General features: G+C 36.9%; 1 protein-coding gene across 9 annotated transcripts in view; it reads right to left on the bottom strand.

The window, feature by feature from the left end:
• PPP4R4 (protein phosphatase 4 regulatory subunit 4) overlaps nt 1–22192 on the bottom strand; it is a 190244-nt gene that overhangs the window by 10682 nt on the left and 157370 nt on the right. For all 9 annotated transcript variants that reach the window (XM_077123440.1, XM_077123432.1, XM_077123436.1 and 6 more), the window contains one exon: nt 4018–4165. In XM_077123440.1, coding sequence (XP_076979555.1) covers nt 4018–4165 — 148 coding nt within the window. The remainder of the gene's footprint in view (nt 1–4017; nt 4166–22192) is intronic.

The raw sequence follows: 22192 nt of genomic DNA, 5'->3' as shown, positions 1-22192 counted from the left end.
ACATGACATCTTCTTTAGAATATTCAGAAAAGAAGAAACAAACCTGAGATGATTTGTTTAGAGTGTTTCCAGGTACAATTTTTAAAGGAATTCATTTTACACACACACATACACCAAGCAAGAAAAAAATCAGTCTATAAAAAGAAAAAACATACTCTAAAAATAAAGGAACAGAGAAAGATAATAATTTGGGATAAAGGAAAACTAGTATAAATATATTAGGTTTTAATGGTCTTTACTTTCAAAATGCCTACATCATTTAGAAAAAATAAGTTGAGAACAAAATGAATTACATTCTGGTGTCATTAAACATGTTCTTCAATAGAAGGATTCCAGAGCAATCTTTTGAAAAGAAGGTCAGGGTGATGGAGGGGAAAAGTCTCAGGAGGGCAGAACTGGAAGGCACCTTGGAAGATGGCCCATGAGTCCAGCCCTGTCATTACAGAGATGTGCCCAATGATGTGCAGTGCTCTCCACAAGACCATTACCCGACCCCATCTTTACACTCATGGCTTTTAAATGTTAAAGAGAAACCCATTCAACAATATAGTTAAAAGCATCCTCTGCATCAACACTATAGTCAGAAATATCAGTACTACTTTTTCTATTACTATTATTTTTTCATTTATATATTCTCACTCTTTCCTTGGGCTCTGTGGTAGTCTAAATTACATAACCCAACAAACATATGTTCTTAATCTCAATCTGTATTCCTATGGATGTGAACCCATTGTAAATAGGACCTTTTGAAGATGTTATTTTTGGTTAAGGTGTGGCCCATCTGAAGCAGGGTGGGCCTTACTCTGGATTACTGGAGGCTTTATAAAGAGAGCCCAGAAGTCACAGAAGGAGAAAGGAAAGTGCATCACCATGAGATAGGAGGCAGATACACAAGCTAAGGAGCCCCAAGCATTGCAAGCAGCCAGCACCAGATACAAAAGACCCCCAGGAGAAAGGGAACTTTGCCAATATCTTGATTTTGGACTTCTTTTTGCCTCAAAACTGTGAACCAAAAAATTCCTGTTATTTCAGCCCAAACCAGTTTGTGGTATTTGTTATAGCAGCTCATTAAATATGACAGTTTTTGGTACCAGAAAGAGGGGTGCAGCTATTACAAATTCCCAAAAATGTGAAAGTGGTTTCAGAATTGAGTAATAGGTAGAGGCTCAAAAAATTTTAAGTTCCTTGACAAAAAAGGCCTAGATTGCTGTAAAGAGACTGTTGGTAGAGACTGGATGTTAAAGGTATCTTTGGTGAGGGCTTAGAAATAATTGAGATCTGTAGAGAAAGTCTGTATCATCTTAGAGAAAATATATTTCATCACGAACAGAATATTGGTAGAAATATGGACATTAAAGGTACTTCCATGAGGCCTTAGAAGGAAATGATGAATGTGTTATTGGAAACTAGAAGAAAGGCAATCCTTGTCATGAAGTGGCACAAAACTTGGTAAAATTGTGTTCTGACATGGGATAGAAAGTGGAACTTGTACGTGATGAACTTGGATGTTTAGCTGAGGAGATTTCCGAGTTAAGTGTGGAAGGTATGGTCTGGTTTCTCCTTCCTCCTTATATACATAGTAAAAGTAGAGAGGAAAGAGATAAACAGGGTTGAACTGTTAAACACAAAAGAACCCAGCAATGGATAACTTTTAAATTCCTGGGTGGGCCACAGTGGCTCAGCAGGCAAGAATGCTTGCCTGCCATGCCAGAGGACCCGGGTTCGATCCCGGTGCCTGCCCACATAAAAAATAAAAAAAAAAAGAAAGTCCTCAACCTATGCAGATAGCATGTTTTGAGACTAGGTGAATTTCTAGAGTACAGGACTCCTCATGAAGGGGAGGCTGAACCACCCTTAGCAAAGGAAATTAGATATATGCAGAAGTATACTGCCAGCCTAGACTGAAAGGGACAGAACAGAGACAAATTGAAGAAAAAACTACTTCAAGGGTAGAACCATGGAAATAAAGGCCTGGACTGAAGAGATCTCCTCAGACCAAGAGAGACAGCCCATCCACACATACGGAAGGGGCAGGTTTGCTCCAGCACTTGGAGGAGACAGGCCTTCTTCCCCAACGTCTGAGAAGTGTTCACTAGATACCCTAGTGTTCAGAAAGGGTGAGGGTCTATGCCCCAGTTTTCAAATAAGTGAGGCTGGCACTAAGCAGAGCTCAGAGAGGGTGGGGCTTAGGCTCCAGCATTGGGGATAGCATGTACCTCAGTACTTGGAAAGGTTAGTGCTGTCACTCCAAAAGGGCTAGAGGATAAAGCATCAATCCACAGATGACTCTCAGACTTTCAGATCTAATGTAGTTTGCCCTGCTGGATTTTGAACTTGCTTGGGACCTGTGATCTGTTTTTCTTCCAATTTCTCCCTTCTGTAAAGGGAATGTCTATTCTATGCCTATCCTATTACTGTATTTTGGAAGGAGACAACTGTTCTCTAGGTTTCACAGACAGAGAGGTATTCTGCCCCAGGACAAACCATATCCATAATCAATTCTGAAGAGACTTTATATTTAGAGTTGTTGCTGAAATGACAAGGCTTTAAGATATTGGGATTGGTGAACATATTTTGCATGTGAGAAGATGTCTTTTTGGGATCCAGAAAGTGGACTGTGGTAGGTTGAATTATGTAGCCCCACAAATACATGCTCTTAACCATGATCTGCATCCCTGTGGGTATGAACTTATTATAAATAGGACCTTTTGAAGATTTTACTTTTGGTTAAGTTGTGGCCAACTGAAGCAGGGTAGGCCTTACTCTGGATTACTGGAAGCCTTATAAAGATAACCCAGAAGTCACAGAAGGAGAAAGGAGAGGACATCACCATGTGACAGGTGGCAGATTTATAAGCCAAGGAACCCTGCCAAGACTTGCTGGCAGCCAACACCTTGCTGGCAGCCAACACCAGATGTGCAGTGTTTGGGGAGAAAGTGAGCCTTGCCAATACATTGATTTTGGACTTTTTTTTAGCCTCAAAACTGTGAGCCAATAAATTTCTATTGATTAAGCAACCCATTGTGTGGTATTTGTCATAGCAACCTGGCAAACTAAAATAAGCTTCATTCAATATGTTTGTTTCTAAATTTTGAACGAAGTTGAGTATATACATCTGTATTTGTAGGTACATATGGCCAATTAAAATTCAGAATAAATTATAATATAGTTCAGTTCCTTAAAAAGAGTCCAGCACGGACTTTCTTTAAAGATGCATTTGAGAAACCATATTAGATAATGTTCATAAATTAAATGAAATATATTTAAAAGAAAATCTGAAATCTATTTAAATTCTTTTCTGATTAGAAATTTCATGTGCTCTATATGAAAGGGTAACTCTGAAACTACAATTTGAGTATCTTGGCTGAATCATTTCTACCTTGGTGAGGTCTCTCATTATGGTGATTTTTATGGTACTAGCCTTCTAAATGTTTAAGTGAAAAGAAACGACTTCAATAATTCAAACAAAGTAGAAATCAGCACATAAAAAAAGAATTTTAGAGCAAATGAAAGAATAAAGGTCCTTTATATGTTTGACTGAAAAACACAAGTATAGTCTGGAGAAATCTCCCATTATTGGACCTGTAACTCTGCATTTTAGATTGGAGTTTATTTCTTAAGAGGCATCAACTAGACCCCTCTTTCTGAGTGCTGAGTAATTAAATACCATGTCCTTAAGCTAGTTGTTCAAAGAGATGCAAAATTACACCCAATGTTTATAAGAGATAAATTCCCTGAATCCAAACATTTCAGAGAAAAAGATATTTCAGATATTATTGGGAGACATTTAAATGTTTCTTGTGATTCCTTAGATGACAATGCCTTTGACATATATATAACATTTTATATAAAATATCTAGCCTCCCTGAGTCTCATGATAATAATCTTTTTTAACTTATAACATTTCCTCATTACACATTCTATTCTTTGGCAAGTATTCAAGTGGGAAGAAATCTGCACTGAGAAAAGAACAGGATAATATACTTAGTGGTGTAGAAGTACGTCATGATTACTTACAAGGTAGCCTTCCGTGGTTGCGTATCTTTGCTTCCATTGCTCTTTGGATCAACTGGGTTACTTGTCCCACGGGAGGTACTTGGCAAGGGAGTATTAGGAGAAAAGGAAGTTGGAACACTACTGGTATTACGAGTCCGGAATGATTCATCTGAAAGTAATACATATATAGACAGACATATTGAATACACTAAGAAAGGTGTTAACGTAAGAGAAAAAGAAAAGCTTTATGATAATTAACTTTTTTTTAAAGCAACTTGATTAAGGTATAATTTATATATAATTAACACCAGAAATTTAATGTGTACGGTATTGGTAAGTTCTAATATATGTATACACCGATGAAGCCATCACCATCACCACAACCAGGACAACGAACACACCCATCACTATCAAAAGTTTCCTCATGGCCCACAGTAATCCTTCCTTTTCCTTCCTCCCTCTTTTCATCCTATAACTATAGATAAATTTGTATTTTCTATCATAATTACATTAAAAAGTGCATACAATATGTACTCTTTTATTTTAATCTGGCTCCTTTCATACAGCATAAATTATTTTGAGATTCATTTAGATTGTTGCATGTATCAATACTTTATTCCTTTTTACTGCTGACTAGAATTCCATTATATAGATATACCAAAATTTGTTTATCCACTCTATTTACAGGCATTTGTTTTTGGCCAGTTTTTTACTATTATAAATAAAGCTGCTACAAACATTTGTGTACAAGTCTGCTTTTGGACTTATGTTTTCATTTTTCTTTGATAAAATGGAGTTAAAATGCTGAGTCATATGGTAATTTATTTATATTTTATAAGAAAATGGTAAACTGGTGTCCAAAGTGATATGCCATTTTGCATTTCCACTGACAATGTGTATGAGAGTTCCAGGTGCTTCACATACTATCAAACTGTGATGGTTTGAAGCTGTATGTACCCTAGAAAGACATGTTCTTAAATTTCATCCATTCTTGTGAGTGTAGACCCATTGTAAGTAGGAACATTTGATGAGGCTACTTCACTTAAGTTGTGACCCACCTCATTTAGGATGGTTTTTAATCCTATTACTGAAGTCCTTGACAAATGAAATGATACAGAGAAAGAGAGAGAAAGCTATAGGAAGGAAGAGGCTGAAATGGAACCCAGAAAAGAAGGAAGAGACCAGGAGTCACCACCATGTGCATAGCCATGTGGCAGAAGAGTCAGGGATCAATAACATCTGGTCTTTGGGAAGAAAGGATTGCCCTGATGATGCCTTGATTTGGACATTTTCCTGAACTCTGACTGGACTCTGACTGTGAGTGAATAAATCCCCACTGTTTAAACCAAACCATTTTATGGTATTTGCTTTGAGCAGCCTAGGAAAGTAAAATACTAACACTTGGTATTGTCTTTTTAATTTTTGACATTCTAGTGAGAATGTACAGTATCTCGTGTTTATTTTTCTCTGTTTTAATTTTGCATTATCCTAATTATTAGTGTTGTTAAGCACCTTTTTAAGTATTATTTGTATATCTTCTTTTGCAAAGTGGTTCAAATCTTTTCCCCATTTTAAAACTGGGCTATCATTTATCTTTGGGTTTAAAAAACTTCTTTGTATATTCTGGTCCTTTGACAGATAAATGTATTATGAATACTTTCTTCCAATCTAGCCTACCTTTTTATTTCCTTAATGCTCTCTCTAAAACAACAGCAGTTTGTTGTTGATGAAGTCCAATATATTAATATTTTTCTTTTATAGTTAGTAGAAATCTTTATCTATTATAAATTTTCTGCTAGAAGTTCCACAGTTTTACAGTTATGTTTAGGTTTACAATCCCTTTTGACTTAATTTTGTGTATGGTGTACAATAAGAATTGAGGTTATATTTTTTTATATCCAATTGTTCTAGCACCATTTTTAAAAAACATATCTCAACACCATTGGTTTATCTTGGAGCCCGTGTTGAAAATCAATTGGTCATATACATCAGTGTGGTCCATACTGTCTTCCTACAGCTTTATAGTAGGTCTGAAAACAGGGAGTTTAAGTTCTCCAACTTTTTCCCTCCCAAACTGTGTTGGCTGTACTAACAAGGTCCTTCGTGATTAGATATAAGTTTTAGAATCAGAAATTTTTACAAAAAGACTGCTACAATTTTGACCAAGATTGCATTCAATATATGGATCAATTTAGAAAGACTTGGCATGGTTAAGTTTTTCAATCCATGAACATGGTATGCCTCTCCACTTATTTGGTCTTTAACTTCTCTCAACAATGTTTTGAGGGTTTTAGTGTACATATTGAAAACAATTTGTTAAATTTATCCCTAAGCATTTAATGTTTTTGAAACAATTTTAAATAGTATTTTAAGTAGAGTTTATTTTTTAGAATATTTACAGAAAAAATGCTAAGATAATATAGACTTCCCATATAATCCTTTACAGTTTCTTATAAAATCCTACATTAGTATGCTACATTTGTTATAATTAATGTATCAATAATGACACATTATTCATTAAAGTTCATACTTTATTCAGATTTCCTTAGTTTTTACCTAATGTCTTTTTCTGTTCCAAGATCCCATCCAGAATACCACATTAGTTATCACCTCTACTTATGCTTCTCCTGTGAAAGTTTCTTATACTTTCCTTGTTTCTGATGACCTTGACAGTTTTGAGAGATACTAGTCAGGTATTTGTAGGATGCCACATTTTTTGGCATTTCTCTGATGTTTTCTCATTATTAGACAGGAGTAGTGGGTTTTTGGGGGGAGGAAGATCACAGAGGTAAAGTGCCATGCTCATCTTATGAGGTCAAAGGTACATCTATCAATGTAATTTATCACTATTGATATTGATGTTGATTGCCTGACAGAGGTAGTGTTTGTCAAGTTTCACTGCTGGTTTTTTTGTGTTTGTTTGTTTTTAATTCTCTTTCCCATATGGTATGGTACTCTTTGGAAAGAAGTCACTTAAGGGGTGGGGATTTATTCTCCTTCTCATACAAGACAGAGCAGCTACACAAAGAGTCTGAAATTCTTTAGCAAAGGAAATTTGTCTCATCTACATTTATTTATTTATTCAACCATTTATTTATATCGGTATGGGAACATGGATATTTATTTTGTACTTTGGGTTATAATCCAATACAACCTTACTTTTTTGTTGCTCAAATTGCCCTAGCTTTGGCCACTGGGTGTTCCTTCAGTTGGCCCCTGTGTCCCTTTGATATACCACCGTCATATATTTGTTTCTTTTTTTAGCACTTTCATAGTTTCTGGCATTGCAAGATGTACCAGGTCCATCTTGTATATTTCCTGCCCCAGTCCTAGAATCAGCCAATTCTCCAATTAGCCTTGGTTCCTTTTATCAGAAAAGGGTATTAGAATCCAAGATCTCGGCACTACCTGTGCTCATTCCTACTAGGATGTTGTTCTTGTATTTTTAATTTTTTTCTTTATTAGAGAAGTTGTGGGTTTACAGAACAATCATGCATAGAATACACAGTTCCCATAGACCACCCCATCACCAACACCTTGTTGGTGTGGAACATTTGTTACAATTAATGATAGCATATTTTTATAATTGTTCTACTAACTAAAGTCCACGATTTAACTTAGAATTCATGATTTGTGTAGCGTAATTCCATGGATTTTTTTTTTTTTTTTTTTTTTTTTTTTGGCATGGGCAGGCACCAAGAGGCGAACCTAGGGTTCCAGCATGGCAGGTGAGAACTCTACCACTGAGCCACCATGGCCCACCCTCCATAGATTTTTTTAAAATGTATTTCTTTGACATATATATATATATATATATATATATATATATATATATATAATCTAACATTTCCCCTGATAATCATATTCAGATATATATTTTAGTGCTGCTAATTGCTACCATCACTACCATCCATTACAAAAATATTTCTATCATTCCAAATAGGAATCTCTGTGCATTTTATTTATTTATTTTTATTATTATTATTTTTTTACATGGGCAGGCACCAGGAATCGAACCCAGGTCCTCGGGCTTGGCAGGCAAGCATTCTTACCTGCTGAGCCACTGTGGCCCACCCTCTGTATATTTTAAACCTTAACTTCCCATACCCTAACCCCACACCATCCCCTGATAACCCATACTCTAGATTCCCACTCTTTGTGTTCATATATTCTAATCATTTCAAATCAGTAAGATCATATAATATTTGTCCTTTTGTGTCTGGCTTATTTCACTCAATATGATGTCATCAAAGTTCACTCATGTTGCCTTGTGTATCAGGATTTCATTCCCTTTTACAGTTCAGTAATATTTCACTGTATGTATATACCACATTTTATTTATCCATTCATTGGTTGATGGACACTTGGGCTGTGTGTTAGTTAGATTCAGTTGTCAACTTGGGCAGGTGAGCATACCTAGTCTTGTTGCTGTGGACATAAGCCAATGGTACGTGAACCTCATCTGTTGCTAATTACATCTGCAGTCAGCTAGGAGGCATGTCTGCTGCAATGAGCGACGTTTGACTTAATTGGCTGGTGCTTAAATGAGAGAGCGCAACGTAGCACAGCCTAGCAGCTTGGCATTCCTCATCTCAGCACTTGCAGCTCAGTCCAGGCCTTTGGAGATGCAGAAAGAAGTCACCCCGGGGAAAGATGTTGGAACCCAGGGGCTTGGAGAGAAGACCAGCAGAGACCATCCTGTGCCTTCCATGTAAGAAAGAACCTCAGTGGAAAGTTAGCTGCCTTTCCTCTGAAGAACTAACAAAATAAATCCCCTTTTATTAAAAGCCAATCCGTCTCTGGTGTTTTGCATTCCGGCAGCTAGCAAACCAGAACAGGCTGCCTCCATCTTTTGGCAACTGTGATTAATGCTACTATGAATATCAGTGCACAAATATCTGTTGAGTCCCTGCTTTCATTTCTTTTGATTATATATCCAGTAGTAGGATTGCTGGATTATATGGTAGCTCTATACTTCAGTTTTCCTAGAAACTGCCAAACTGTATTCCACAGTGGCTGCAACACTGCCACAAGAAATGAACGAGTGTTCCCAATTCTCCACATCCTTTCTAACACTTGTTATTTTCTATTGTTTTTTTTTTTCAATAGAAGCCATTCTAATGGGAGTGAAATAATAACTCATTGTAGTTTTTATTTGCATTTCTCTGATGGCTAATTATGCTGAGCATCTCTTCATGTGCTTTCTGGCTATCTGTCTATCTTCTTTGGAGAGATGTCTATTGAAGTCTTATGCCAATTTTTAAATTGGTTGTTGGTGTGTTGTTAAGTTTAAGGATTTCCTGATATATTCTGGGTATAAAACATTTATCAAATATGTGGTTTCCAAATATTTTCTCCTCTTGTGTAGGTGGTCATTTCACTTTCATGATAAAGTCCTTTGAGGTAAAAAAGTTTTTAACTTTGATGAGGTCCTTTAATGAGGTCTATTTTTCTTTTTGTTTCTTGTGCATTGGGTGTAAAATCTAAGAAACACTTGCCTAATGCAAGGTCCTGAAATTGCTTCCCTCCATTTTCTGCTAGGAGGTTGATAGTTCGAGCTCTTATATTAAGCTTTGATCCATTTTGAGTTGATTTTGCATGTAGTGTTAGATAGGTGTCCTCCTGTGTTAGTTAGATTCAGTTGTCAACTTGGCCAGGTGAGCATACCTAGTTCTGTTGCTGCGGACACAAGCCAATGGTACATGAACCTCATCTGTTGCTAATTACATCTGCAGTTGGCTAGGAGGTGTATCTGCTGCAATGAGTGACGTTTGACTTAATTGGCTGGTGCTTAAATGAGAGAACGCAATGTAGCACAGCCAAGCAGCTCAGCATTCCTCATCTCAGCACTTGCGGCTCAGACCAGGCCTTTGGAGATGCAGAAGGAAGTCACCCAGGGAAAGTTGTTGGAACCCAGGGGCCTGGAGAGAAGACCAGCAGAGACTATCCTGTGCCTTCCACGTAAGAAAGAACCTCAGTGGAAAGTTAGCTGCCTTTCCTCTGAAGAACCAACAAAATAAATCCCCTTTTATTAAAAGCCAATCCATCTCTGGTGTGTCGCATTCCAGCAGCTAGCAAACCAGAACACCTCCTCCTTTCTTTTTTCTTTTTTGCATTTGATATACAGTTTTCCCAACACTGTTTTTTTAAAAGATTGTTCTTCCCCAATTGAGTGGTTTTTACCACCTTGTCAAAAATCAGTTGGCCATAATGTGAGGGTTGATTTCTGAGCTCTCAACTCAATTTCATTGGTTCATATATCTATTCTAGTGCCAGCACCATGCTGTTTTGATTATTGTAGCTTTGTAAGACATTTAAGATTAGGAAGTATGAGTCCTCCAACTTCATCCTTCTTTTTCAAGATGGCTTTAGCTATTCAGAGACCCTTTCCCTTCAATATAAACTTGATGAATGGCTTTTCCATTTCTGCAAAGAAGGTTGTTGGAATTTATATTGGGATTGCATTGGATCTATAAAATTGCTTTGGGTAGTACTGACATTTCAATATTTAGTCTTCCAATTTACGAACAAGGAATGCCTCTTTCCATTTAATTGGGTCTTCTTGGATTTCTTTTAGCCATGTTTTGCAGTTTTCTGTATACAAGTACTTTACATTTAGATTTATTCATAGATATGTGATTCTTTAAGTTTAGTTGCTACTGTGAATGAAATTTTTTTCATGATTTCTTCTTTAGAGAGTTCACTGCTTGTATACAGAAACACCACTGACATTTTTTGTGGTTTTATTATTTTTTATTTTGAAATATTTTCTCAAACTTATAGAACAGGTTAAAAAATAATAATACAAACCCCATATGGAGGACTCCAATATTCCCAATAGCCCCTGCCCCCATAAGTACCCAGACCCAACAATATTTTAATTAACATTTTGCCACATTTGCCAGATCATTCTTTCCAGTCATCTGTCTACCTGGCCACCTATCAATCCATTTTCTGAACAAACACTTGAGTGTAGCTTGTATACACGATGCTCCTTGAACACTTAATAGTGCCAGGTACATTTCCTAAGACAAAATTCACTTGTGTAATCTTAAGTACAGTTACCTAGCCTAAGAAATTTAACATTGATATAAAGCTTACAGTTTATATTCCAATTTTCTCATATGTCTCCAAAACAATGTCCTTTGACATTGTAAGCCTTTTCTCCTCCCTTGTTAGATCTCAACCAGGATCATATATTTCATTTAATTGTCTCTTTAGTTGTGTTTTTTAACATTGTGGAAACATATAACAACTTAAACTTTCCCATCTCAACCACTCCCAAATATGCAAATCAATGTACTTAAACTCATTCACAATGTTGTGGGATCCTCACCAACTTCCATTACTAAAACTTTCCTGTGCTGGTTTGAAAGGATTACGTGCCCTAGAAAAGCCATGTTTTAATTCTTATCCATAATGTGGAGATAGTTACTTCTTTTAATTCCTTTTCGGTACTGTAGGTTGGAAACTTGATTAGATTATCTCCACAGAGATGCGGGGTACCCAATTGCGGGTGTGCTGGTTTGAAAGGAAGTATGCCCCCTAAGAAAAGCCATGTTTTAACATAAGTACCATTTCATAAAGGTAGAATAATCTCTATTCAATACTGTATGTTTGAAACTATAATCAGATCATCTCCCTGGATGATGTGATTTAGTCAAGAGTGGTTGTTAAACTGGATTAAGGGACGACATGTCTCTACCCATTTGGGTTGGTCTTGACTGGTTTATTGGAGTCCTATAAAACAAGAAATATTTTGGAGAAAGAGATTCAGAGAGAGCAGAGAATGCTGCAGCACCATGAAGCAGAGAGTCCACGAGCCAGCGACCCTTGGAGATGAAGAAGGAAAATGCCTCCCGGGGAGCTTTGTGAAACAGGAAGCCAGGAGAGAAAGTAAAAGATGATGCCTTGCTTGCCATGTGCCCTTCCAGCCGAGAGAGAAACTGTGACTGTGTTCGCCATGTGCCTTTCCAGATGAGAGAGAAACCCTGAACTTCATCGGCCTTCTTGAACCAAGGTATCTTTCCCTGGATGCCTTTGATTGGACATTTCTATAGACTTGTTTTAACTGGGACATTTTCTCAGCCTTAGAAATGTAAACTAGCAACTTATTAAATTCCCCTTTTAAAAAAGCCATTCCGTTTCTGGTATATTGCATTCCGGCAGTTAGCAAACTAGAACAGTGGGTATTAATTTTTGATTAGAGGGAGATATGACTCCACTCATTCCAGGTGGGTCTTGATTAGTTTACTGGAATTCTTTTAAAAGAGGAAACATTTCGGAGAAAGCTTGAGATCCTTGAGCGCTGAGAGCCCACACAGCCAGAGAACTTCAGAGATGAAGAAGGAAAACGCCCCTGGGAGCACTTCATGAAACAAGAAGCCTGGAGAGAAAGCTAGCAGACATCGTCATGTCCACCATGTGCCTTTTCAATTGAGAAAGAAACCCTTAACTCCATCGGCCTTTCTTGAATGAATGTTAACTACTTGTTGGTGCCTTAATTTGGACATTTTTATAGACTTGCATTAATTGGGACATTTTCATGGCCTTAGAACTATAAACTTGCAACTTAATAAATTTCCCCTTTTAAAAACCATTTCTGTTTCTGGTATATCACATTCTAGCAGCTAGCAAACTAGACCATTTCCCAACTCTCCAAACAGAAAAGCTATACCCATTATGAATTAACTTCCCTTTCCTCCTGTCCTTGGCAACCTAAACTCTAATTTCTGTCTCTGTGTGCTTGAGTATTCCCTGTTATTTTCTTTGTAACTGTGATGGACCTTCAATTTAATATCCTAAATCTATAACAAACACATTTACTTTGATACTACCTTTACTTTACTAGCATACACAAGCTATGTTCCTTCACACCCCTCAATCAGCCTACCTTTATGTAGTACTTACATGTTATGAGTTCAAAAACATGATTTTCATAACATTGTGTGCAATTACCTTTTAGATTTTGTAGGAAGTAAAAAGAGTAGCACACCAAAAAAATACAATAGTACTGGCTTTTAAATTTACTCATGTCATTACCCTCACTGGAGACCTTTATTTTTTCATAGGGCGTGGATCTATTGTTTCCTTTCAATCATCAGACATCTCTTGTGGGGCTGGTCTAGTGGTGAAGAACTCCCTCAGTTTTTGAAAGACAATTTGCCAAATATAGAACTCTTGGTTTGCAATTTTTTTGCATTCAAGACTTTAAATAAATGTCATCCCACTTCCTTTTTGCCTCCATGAATTCCAAAGAGGAATCAGCACTTAACTTCATTGACGCTCCCTTGTATGTGACATGTTGCTTCTCTCTTGCAGTTTTCAGAATTCTCTCCTTATTTTGGCATTTGACAGTCTCATTATAACATGCCATGGTGTAAGCCAATTATTTAGATTTACCCTGTTTGGAGTTCATTGAACATCTTGGATGTGTATATTATGTCTTTCATTAAGCTTGGGAAGTTTTCAGCCATTATCTTTGAATAGTCTTTCAGCCCCTTTCTGAAAGGGGCTTTCTTCTTCCTCTGGGACTCCCTAGTGTGTAGAATGGTAGCTTGATGGTGTCCCACAGTTTTCTCAGGCTCTGTCCAGATTTCTTAATTCTTTCTTCTTTCTGCTCCTCAGACTGAATGATTTCAATATCTTATCCTTAAGTTCACTGCCTCTTTCTTCTGCCAATTCAAATCTGCTTTTGAATCCCTCTAGGCAATTTTTAAATATATATTTTTATTGACAAGTCTTTACACACATATAGTCCACACCTGGTGTGCAACCAATGGCACACAATATCATCACATAGTTGGGTACTCATCACCATGAGCATCTTTTAGAACATTTGCATCACTATAGAAAAAGTAACAAAAAAATACATACTATATTGGCTTTTAATAAAAGGGAATTTATTTTTGTTAGTTCTTCAGAGGAAAGGCACCTAACTTTCCACTGAGGTTCTTTCTTACGTGGGAAGGCACAGGATGGTCTCTGCTGGCCTCTCCAGGCCTCTGGGTTCTAACAACTTTCGCCAGGGTGATTTCTTCCTGCATCTCCAAGGCCTGGGCTGAGCTGCAAGTGCTAAGATGCGGTATGCTGAGCTACTTGGGCTGTGCTACGTTGCGCTCTCTCATTTAAGCACCAGCCAATTAACTCAAACATCATTCATTGCAGCAGGCATGCCTGCTAGCTGACTGCAGATGTAATCAGCAACAGATGAGGCTCACATACCATTGGCTCATGTCTACAGCAAGAGAACTAGGTGCCTTCATCTGGTCAAGTTGAGAACTGACTCTACCACACCTCCCATATCATTTTTCTTAAGATATTTTTAGTTATTTGGGGCACCCCACCCTTCCAAATAAACTTGGTTGTTCTTTTTTCTATTTCTGCAAGGTAAGTTGTTGGGATTTTAATTGGTATTGTATTGAATCTATGAATTATTTCGGGTAGAATCAACATAACTATATTTAGTCTTCCAATCCATGAACTTGGTACACGCTTCCATTTATTTCTTCCATGATTTCTTTTAGCAACTTCTTACAGTTTTCTGTGTATAAGTCTTTTGTATCTTTAGTTAAATTTATTTCTAAATATCTGATTCTTTTGGTTGCTATTGTAATTGAAATTTTTTCTTGATTTCCTCCTCAGATTACTCATCACTAGTGTACAGAAACACTGCTGATTTCTTGGTGTTCATCTTGTACCCTGAAATTTTGCTGGACTAATTTATTAGCTCTAGTAGCCTTGCTGGAGTTTTTTAGGATTTTCAACATAGTATCATGTCATCTTCAAACAATGAGATTTTTACTTCTTCCTTTCCAATTCTGATGCTTTGTATTTCTTTTACTTCTCTAATTGTTCTGGCTAGAACTTCCAGCACAGTTGAGTAACAATGGTGACAGTGAGCATCCTTGTCTTGTTCCTGATCTTACAGGGAAAGCTTTCAGTCTTTCCCCATGATGTTAGCTGCGGGTTTTTCATATATTCCCTTTATCATATTGAGGAAGTTCCCTTCTATTCCTACCCTTCGAAGTGTTCTATCAAGAAAGGATGTTGAATTTTGTCAAATGCCATTTCTGTATCAATCAAGATGATTATGTGGTTTTTCTGTTTTAATTTGTTGATATGGTGTATTACATTAGTTGATTTTCTTACACTGAACCATCCTTGCATACCTGGAATAAATCTCACTTGGTCATGGTGTATAATTCTTCTAAGGCGCTGTTGGATTCAATATGCCAGTATTTTTTAGGAGTTTTGCACCTATATTCATTAGAGAGATTGGTCTGCAATTTTCTTTTCTTGTAGTATCTTTGTCTGGCTTTGGTATTAGGGTGATATTGGCTTCGTAGAATGAATGAGATGGCTTTCTCTCCTCTCCAATTTTTTTGAAGAGTTTGAGTAGAATTGGTAATAATTCTTTCTTGAATGGTTGGTAGAATTCACATGTGAAGCCATCTGGTCCTGGACTTTTCTTTTTGGGGGAGCTTCTTGATGACAAATTCAATCTCTTTACTTATGATTGGTTTGTTAAGGTCTATTCCTTCTCAGGTCAATGTTGGTTGTTCATGCGTTTCTAGGAAGTTGTCCATTTCATCTACATTGTCTAGTTTATTAGCATATAGTTGCTCATAGTATCATCTCATTACCATCTTTATTTCTACAGGGTCAGTGGTTATATCTCATATTCCATTTCTGATTTTATTTATTTGCATTCTCTCTCTCTCTCTCTCTCTCTCATCAACCTAGCTAAGGGCTTATTGATTTTATTGATTTTCTCAAACAACCAATGTCTGTCCTTTTTTTTAAATTTTCTCCATTTTTTTCATGCTCTAAATTTCATTTATTTCTGCTCTAATCTCCATTACTTCTTTCCTTTTGTCTGCTCTGGGGTTACTTTGCTGTTCTCTCTTCAGTTCTTCCAAGTGAACAGTTAATTCCTCAATTTTTGCTTTTTCCTTTTTTAATAGTTTTTTAAGGCAGTAAATTTCCTTCTCAGCACTGCCTTTGCTTCATCCCATAAATTTTGATATGTTGTGTTTTCATTTTCATTTGCCTCAAGATATTTACTGATTTCTCTTGTAATTTCTTCTTGACCCACTGGTTGTTTAAGAGTGTCTTGTTTAGCCTCCATATATTTGTGATTTTTCTGGCCCTCTACCTGTTATTGATTTCCAACTTCATTCCATTATGTTTCGACAAAGTGTTTTATATGATTTCAATCTTTTTACGTTTATTGAGACTTGCTTTGTGACCCAGTATATGGTCTACCCTTGAGAATGATCCATGAGCACTTGGGAAAAATGTGTATCCTGCTTTTGTGGGGTGCAATGTTCTGTAAATGTCTGTTAAGTCTAGTTCATTTATCATATTATTCAAATTATCTGTTTCCTTATTGATCCCCTATCTAGATGTTCTATCTGTTGATGAGAGCAGGGAATTGAAGTCTCCAACTATTATGGTACAGGTGTCTGTTTCTTCCTTCAGTGTTGTCAGTGTTTGACTCATGTACTTTGGAACACTCTGGCTTGGTGCATAAATATTTATGCACTTCTTGTTGAATTGTTCCTCTATTAATGCATAGTGTCTTCTTTGACTCTTTTGTTTTATATTTGAAGACCAATTTTTCATATATTAGTTTAGTTACTCCCACTCATTTCTGATTGTTGTTTGCATGAAATATCGTTTCCCAATCTTTCACTTTCAACCTATTTTTGTCCTTGGATCTAAAATGGGTTTCCTGTAAACAGCATACAGATGGGTCCTGTTTTTAAATCCATTCTGCCAGTCTATGTCTCTTAATTGGGGAGTTTATTCCATTAACATTTAATGTTATTCCTGTAAAGGCAGTACTTTCTCCCCCCATTTTGTCTTTTGGATTTTATACGTCATATCTAATTTTCTTCTCTTTTTGTGTTTACTGATAGTCTTCATTTCGACACTCTTCTCTAGACCTTTCATGCCTTTTCTTATCTACCTGTAGTGCTCCCTTTAGTATTTCTTGCAGAGTCACGAATTCTCTCAGTGATTGTTTGTCTGACAATATGTTACTCTACCTCCCCCTCATTTTTTAACATTTTTATTGTGAAATATATATTAAAAAGCAATAAATTTCTAAGTACATTTTAAGAAGTAGTTATACAACAGATTTTAATGTTTGGTATGGGTTACAGTTCAATGATTTTTTGTTTTTCCTTTTAGCTGCTCCAAGACACTGGAGACCAACAGAAATATCAATATAATGATTCAGCAGTCATACTCATTGTATGAGTATCTTCTCTGTATACTCCTCCTTCTCTTTAAATAACATATATAAATAAAAGCAATAAATTCCAAAGAACTTTGTAACAATTAGTTGAAGAACAGATTTTAGAGTTCGGTATGGGTTACAATTCCATAGTTCTAGGTTTTAATTTCTAGCTGCTCTAAGGTACTGAAGGCTAAAAGAAATAACAGTATAATAATTCAGCACTCATACTCATTGGTTAAACCCAACTTTCTCTGTACAACTCCACCATACCTTTGATCTTTCTCCCCCTCTTTAGAGGTATTTGGGCAATGCCCATTCATTTTAATGTTAGAAGGGACTGTCGACAATATGGGATAGGGGAATGGAACTGGTTGATGTTCTGTAAGGGCAGGACCCTCTACATTTCAGGACTTATCTGGTCCAGGGATCTATCTGGAGGTTGTAGGTTTTGGAGAGTTACCCTAGTGCATGGAAACTTTGTAGAATTTTATAAATGCCCTAGGTATTTTATAGGATTGGCAGGTATGGTTTTGGTTGGGGTTTGGCAAGTTAGATAGTAATGCCTCACTGGTGCATGCATAAGAATGACCTCCAGAGTAGGTCTCGACTCTATCTGAATTCTCTCAGACACTGATACCTTATTTGTTGCACTTGTTTTCCCCCTTTTAGTCAGGATAGCATTGTTGATTCCACAGTTGCAGGGTCAGGCTCATCCCTGGGGATCCTCTCCCAAGCCACCAGGGAGACTTTCATTCCTGGATGTCTTGTCCCATGTAGGGGGTGGTGGACAATGGTTTCATTTGCAGAGTTGGCCTTAGAGAGAGAAAGGCCAAATCTGAGCAACAAAAGAGGTCCTCCAGAGATTACTCTTAGGCATACCTACAGGTAGGCGAAGATTCTCCACTACATGCATAAGCTTCACAGGAGCAAGCCTCAAGATCAAGCAAGGTCTTGGCCTATTGATTTGGGTGTACCTAATGTTTTGCAGAGTATCTGGGGTTTCTCTGGGGTAAAGTTTAACAGTTTCATAATTTTTCTCCCATCCTTCAAGGAATTTAGCCAATACTTTTTGATTATCTATTTAAATACTCTGGGATGTATTCAGGCATTACATCAAGCTATATGGGATTAAAGGTTCTCTCTTATTTTGGGCTCCCTGTGTTTGGATTGTTTAGATGATATATCCAGATAGGTTGAGTTAGATTATGTGCTAAAGAAAAACCTAGGTTCTGGACATAATCCCCCTCATTTTTAAAGACAAGTTTAGTAGATATGAAATTCTTGGTTGGCAGTTTTTCTCTTTTGAATCTTAAATATATCATACCACTGCCTTCTTGCCTCCACAGTTTCTGCTGAGAAATCTACACACAGTCTTATTGGGTTTCCCTTGTATGTGATTGATTCCTTTTCTCTTGCTGCTTTCAAAATTTTCTCTTTGTCTTTGACATTTGACAAGCTGACTAGCAAGTGCCTTAGAGTATGTCTATTTGGATCTATTCTGTTTGGGGTGTGCTGCACTTCACACACCCCAAATTTTCAGTGATTATTTCCTCCATTAGTCTTTCTCCTCTTTTTCCCTTCTCTTCTCCTTCTGGGAAACCCACAACATGTATATTCATATGCTTCATGTTGTCGTTCAATTTCCTAAGACTCTGCTCATATTTTTCCATTCTATATTTTCTTTTGTGTGTCGGATTTCAGATGTCCACTCCTCTAGTTCACTAATCCTTGTTTCTGCTTCTTCAAATCTATTGTTGTGGTTTCCAGTTTTTTTTTTCATCTCTTCTATTGTGTCTTTCATTCACATAAATTCTATGATTTTTTTTTTCAAAATCTGAGTTCTTTTTGTTCACCCAATGTCTTCTTTATATCCTCCCTCAACTTGCTGACTTTTGATGAGATTTTCCATGTCTTTTTTAACATCCTGAATTAGCTGTTTCAACTCCTGTATCTCATTTGAAGTGTTGGTTTGCTCCTTTGACTGGGTCATATCTTCAATTTTCCTAGTATGACTTGTTATTTTTTGATGGTGTCTGGGCATTTGATTTCCTTAATTAGTTTATTTTGGAGGTTGTTTTCATTCTTTTACCTAGGATTTTCCTGCCAGATGGCTTTGTTCTCTATCTGTTCTCTGACATTCAATTCAACTTATTCCAGACCTCTACATAGGTTCTGTTTAACTTATCAGAATATTTTAGTTCTTGTTTTTCTGTTTCTTGCTTTCCCTACATGGTGTCTTTTATTTTTCTATTTTGAGGAAGATCTCCTCAGATATATAGACCTCAGTCAGATTTTCCCAGACTGGACATCCCCATATCTAGGAGAATGGAGTAGCCAGCATTAGTTTTCTCTAAGGGTGAGACCCAGCAAGTTTTCAGACTTTCTTATGAAGCCTCTAGACTCTGCCCTTTTCCTGTGCTGCCCACCGTGTGGCACTTGTCTACCTGCAGCATCCCACCAGCTTAAAGTGATGTGGTGCCTTTAATATTAGCAGACTCTTGCTGCTGGGGGCATGGCTGAGACAGAAGTGAGGTTGTAGGATGGCTTTAATTGTTTCAATTTTCCAGTTACTGGGGTTTGAATTCCTTGAAGGAGGGATTGCATTTGAGCTGGGCCCTACCTTTCTCTTAGGGAAGATATAACCTTTTGGGAATTAACTCCTGTCACCTGACTAGTTGCTTAGTCTTTCAAACAAGTTTAATTCCACCCTTGCCTGGGGCAGTGCTGGAGCCTAAGAGTGTTTCCAGTTTTATCTAATGAACTGTTAAGGAGTAGAAAAAAGTAAAATAATAATAATAATAATAAAACCTTTTCAGAGCCAGGCTCCTGCTCCTCGGGTTTGTCAATCAAGAGCTTAAGTTCCTATGTGGTTCTATCTCCAGGCTCTATGTGTCCCCTTTACTTGGGGCCAAACCCTGTTCCAGAATTTCATGCTGTGGCAATAAAAAAACCTCTTTCTTTCTTTTAGTTTTTCTCTCGTCAGCTCTGCCCCCTTTCTGCTAGGGCAAAAATTCCTAGTACCTTTAGTGCTTATTCCAGGTTTATTTGTGCTGAGGGCCTACTTTCAGTAGTCAGAATTTGTTAATTAATTCCACAATTGGAGCTTGGTTTTTTAACTAAGCCCTTGCTGCTAGTAAAGTCTGTTGCCTTTCCCTTCAAGGAACAAGCCTGCTGTGCCTGCGCGGGAGGGGCACAGGCCTCCATGGCTTGGGTGACTTACAGTTCTGTATGGGGTCTCTACCATTCCACCTGATCCAGACTGGTGTATGCTGTGTGTCTGGTCACTGATGCTTCCCCCAGAAGTTGTTCTGTACCATTTCTGGCTATTTTCTAACTGCTCTGTAGGACAAACAATTCCACACCTCACTATGCTGCCATCTTGCCCCACCTCACCACTGACTTTTGAAAACTCTAGATTGGCCTGTACCCTGCCATGTTGCCGAATTCATTTATCAGCTCTAAGACCTTCGTTGTAGGTTTTTTTTAGGTTTTCTGTATATAGGATCATATCATCTGCAAATAGAGAAAGTTTTACTTCTTCCTTTACAATATGGATGCCTTTTAGTTCTATTTCTTGCCTAACTGCTCAGACAAGAACTTCCAATACAATGTTGAATAACAGTGGTGACAGTTGACATCCTTGCCTTATTCCATATTTTATAGGGAAAGCTTTTGATCTTCCACCATTAAGTAGAATGCTAGCTGTGGCTTTTCAAACATGCCTTTTATCATGTTTAGGAAATTTCTATTCCTAGTGCTCTACTTGTTTTTATCAAGACAGAGTATGTATTTTGTCAAATGTCTTTTCTGCAAGAATTGAAATCATCATGTGGGTTTTCTTCATTCTGTTAAAGTGGGATATTATAGTAAGTGATTTTCTTCCGTTGAACCAACCTTGCATGCCAAGGATAAATCCCAATTGATCATGGTGTATAATTATTTTAATATGCCATAGTACTTGGATTGCTACTATTTTGTTGAGGAGTTTTGCATGTATAGTCATGAGACATATCAATGTATATATATTTTTGTGATTATCTTCATCTGAATTTGAAATGAGAGTGAGAGTAAGTTTGGCCTTGAAGTATGAGTTAAGGAGTTTTTGGAAGAGTTTAAGCAGTACTGGAGTTAAGCCTTTTGGGAATTTTGGTAGAATTTCCTGTACAGATGGGTTTCTCTTTGTTGGGAGTTTTGATTACTGATTTAATCTTTTTACTAACAATGGGTTTGTTAAGATCTTCTATTTTTTTAAGTCAATGTCAGTAGTTTGTGTTTTTCTAAGAATTTTTCCAGTTCATCTAGGTTATCTAATTTACTGGCATACAATTGTTCACAGTATCCTCTTATGTCCTTTCTATTTGAGTGGGGTCAATATTAATGCCCCCTATTTATTTATGATTTTCATTATATTATATGTATCCTCTCTTTTTTTCTTTGTCACTCTCTAGCTAAAAGTTTGTCAATTTTATTGATCTTTTCAAAGAAAAGACTCATATTACTCAACATATCATCTATCCTGAAGAATGATCCATGTGCACTTAAGAAAAATGTGTATTCTACTTTTGTTGGGTGTAGTATTATATATATGTATGTCTGTTAAGTCTAGTCTCTTTAGTGTATCATTCAAGTCCTGTGCCTCCTTATTGATCTTCTGACTAGATGTTCTGTCTATTACTGAGACTGATGTGTTAAAGTCTCCTACTATTAATGCAGAACTGTCAATTTCTCCCTTCAAATCTGTCAGTATTTGCTTCACATATTTTGGGGCTCTGCTGTTAGATGCATATATATTTTTAAGTGTTACATATTCCTAATCAACTGTCACCTTTTTCAGATACAATGACCATCTTTGTCCCTTGTAACTGTTTATCACTTAAAACTTATTGTATCTGATATTAGTTTAGTGACCCCAGCTCTCCTTTGGTTATTACATGCAAGACATTTTGGTTT

The sequence above is a fragment of the Tamandua tetradactyla genome, chromosome 12 (assembly GCF_023851605.1).
Source record: "Tamandua tetradactyla isolate mTamTet1 chromosome 12, mTamTet1.pri, whole genome shotgun sequence".
In the NCBI taxonomy this organism is placed as follows: domain Eukaryota; kingdom Metazoa; phylum Chordata; class Mammalia; order Pilosa; family Myrmecophagidae; genus Tamandua; species Tamandua tetradactyla.
Note: the sequence above shows the minus strand (reverse complement) of the source record. Positions and strands in the feature narration are given on the sequence as shown.